Below are 2486 nucleotides of genomic sequence, written 5' to 3' on the forward strand. Positions count from 1 at the left end.
AACAGAAGTTTTGCAAGCTTTGCAATCTTTCCTAGTTCTCTGCTGTGCCTGACTGTCTCATGTATATTTATCTAAGTAGAGCTCTCTTTTAATAAATTTGGCATTAAATGCTGTGGCTCAGAAGCAACTGAATCAAGTGACTAAGCATGTTTTAAGGACTAGAATTAGATTTCCCAGTTGTGCATATTAACTGTGTTTTGGTTGTGTTCTGGGGATAATGTTTTCTCCATGCTGCTTAAATACCTTTTCACCTAGATGGGCCTTAGCAGTGAACAGGGGCTCTTCACTCTCCATGTTGATTGTAACTTGTTTTTTTTTCCCTTTAGAATATCTTCTTGCATATTGTGGATATATCTAATCCCAAGGAAATCTGGAAGTTTGCTGAAAAATTCAAAAATGAACATAAATTAAATGTGTTGGTAAGTTTGCTTACTTAAATCATGTGTCTGTCTTTGGAAAGTGTAGCCTCTGAACTTGTCCAACGGGCAGTCTAGGTTTTGCAATGTGACCCACAGTTCTCTGCTTTTTTTCCTCTCGATGTTGCTGCAGTAGTCTCCATGGTCCATTTGCCCTTGTCTGTTCTCGGTTCACATAGACAGAAATGACATAAAATAGAATAGAGAAATGCAGTGTTTTTTTAGCCACATCTTTTGCAGTTCTTGCCATGCAAACCTTGTGGCCTTTAGGGTGCCTATCAGGCTATCCATGTTCTGCTAAACAGAATATGGCAGGGACTGATGCCTCCTCCCAAGGGCAGATTACACTTGCTTTGAGCTAATCCCTTTTAAAGATTAAACTTTTATGGAAAGTCTAGTTAGAGCAGTCTAAAACTAAGCCAGAGAGGGAGCTAATGGTTAAGCAGCGTGGATGGTAAGTGGTTCAGTAGTCTCTCTCCTTTATTTAGCAGTGAAAATATGCTCTAGGGACTGTACTAAAACTGAGGCACCTGGAGCAGTTGTTTTGGTGCTCAATAGATGAGGAAATTCTGATAGAAATGGGAAAGTATCTTGTGAGGAGTGGCAGTGAAGAAGCAGGGAGGTGTGAAGGGGCAGATCTCTTTTTGACGTGGGAAAGAAAAGCTTGAACTTCCTCTGAAAGGTAAGTCAGAGGAAGAAATGTGTCTGAGAATATGCTGGCTACACCCAGCAAGCTTCTCAATATTCATAAGGTTTTGCCCTACCATCAGTACTGTGTGGTACAGCGCCGTTGCTCACAGCAGTGCACGAATCAGGTGGGGTATCTGTGCAGGACTGCCACAGAGAGAAAAGCTGGGGACCCTACAACCAGAACACAAAGTCAGTACGATGCCCCTCTGCTGGTTAGCTCTGCTCTTCTCAGAGCTAACCTACTGACCTGGCTAAACTGCTGCCAAGTTTGGAACTAATTAATTTAGTTTGCTGAGGGAGAGGGCACCTGCAGACTATTCTGCTGTGTGTTGTACAGCTTCCCTCAGTGAATTTTCCCCAGTACTGAAATCTCTAATGGAGAATACATCACCACATAGCACAGGTGTGGGATCAGTGTGATTCCTCAGATGAGACTAGCAAACTAACACTGCCTGTATGTGTTCTAATATCTGCTCTACAACTTGCATATTATTTTTTGTGAGAAAAGAGTTTAAAAACATGGAGTAGGGCAGTAAGAGGACTGTTGGCTCTTAGTGTAATAATTGGTGGTGATCCATTTTTCTGAAGATCCTTTCTTTTGTGAAAAACAGTTATGGTCAGTGGCAGAGTAGTGTGACTTGGAATAGCGTGGTTTATTGAAACAGTTTGTGGCTTTGTGTTGCAGTGTCAGAGAACAGTAAACTATCATGGACTGCTTGTATGTGTGGTTTTGTTTGTAGATATTTGTGTAGATTATTTTTGTTTACAGGAGTTGTCTTGCAGATCAACAATGCAGGATGTATGGTGAATAACAGGGAATTAACTGAAGATGGACTGGAAAGAAACTTTGCAACAAACACTTTGGGTGAGTACCAAATCCTTAGTTCTGAAATATGATACGTACTTGGGTTACAGAAGTGTGTGTTTACAGCTGAGTTTGAGAGGTGTGTATTCATAGAATCATGGAATGGTTTGGGTTGCAGATCAACAATGCAGGATGTATGGTGAATAACAGGGAATTAACTGAAGATGGACTGGAAAGAAACTTTGCAACAAACACTTTGGGTGAGTACCAAATCCTTAGTTCTGAAATATGATACGTACTTGGGTTACAGAAGTGTGTGTTTACAGCTGAGTTTGAGAGGTGTGTATTCATAGAATCATGGAATGGTTTGGGTTGGAAGAGACCTTAAAGATCATCTAGTTCCAAACCCTCTGCCATCAGCAGGGACACCTTCCACTAGATCAGGTTGCTCAAAACCTCATCCAGCCTGGCCTTGAACGCTTGCAGGGAGGGGGCATCCACAGCTTCTCTGGGCAACCTGTTCCAGTGTCTGACCACCCTCACAGTGAAGAACTTCTTCCTAATACCTAATCTAA

The 2486-nt window shown here is 41.8% G+C and overlaps 1 protein-coding gene across 1 annotated transcript in view; it reads left to right on the forward strand.

Moving 5' to 3' along the window:
- Positions 1–2486, forward strand: part of DHRS12 (dehydrogenase/reductase 12) — a gene marked incomplete at both ends in the record, with an annotated part of 27050 nt that overhangs the window by 12889 nt on the left and 11675 nt on the right. Inside the window, 2 exons of the mRNA XM_010172957.1 lie at positions 327–419; positions 1890–1971. Of these exons, the coding sequence (XP_010171259.1) occupies positions 327–419; positions 1890–1971 (175 nt within the window). The remainder of the gene's footprint in view (positions 1–326; positions 420–1889; positions 1972–2486) is intronic.

The sequence above is a fragment of the Antrostomus carolinensis genome, unplaced genomic scaffold, assembly GCF_000700745.2.
Source record: "Antrostomus carolinensis isolate BGI_N321 unplaced genomic scaffold, ASM70074v2 scaffold108, whole genome shotgun sequence".
Taxonomy (NCBI): domain Eukaryota; kingdom Metazoa; phylum Chordata; class Aves; order Caprimulgiformes; family Caprimulgidae; genus Antrostomus; species Antrostomus carolinensis.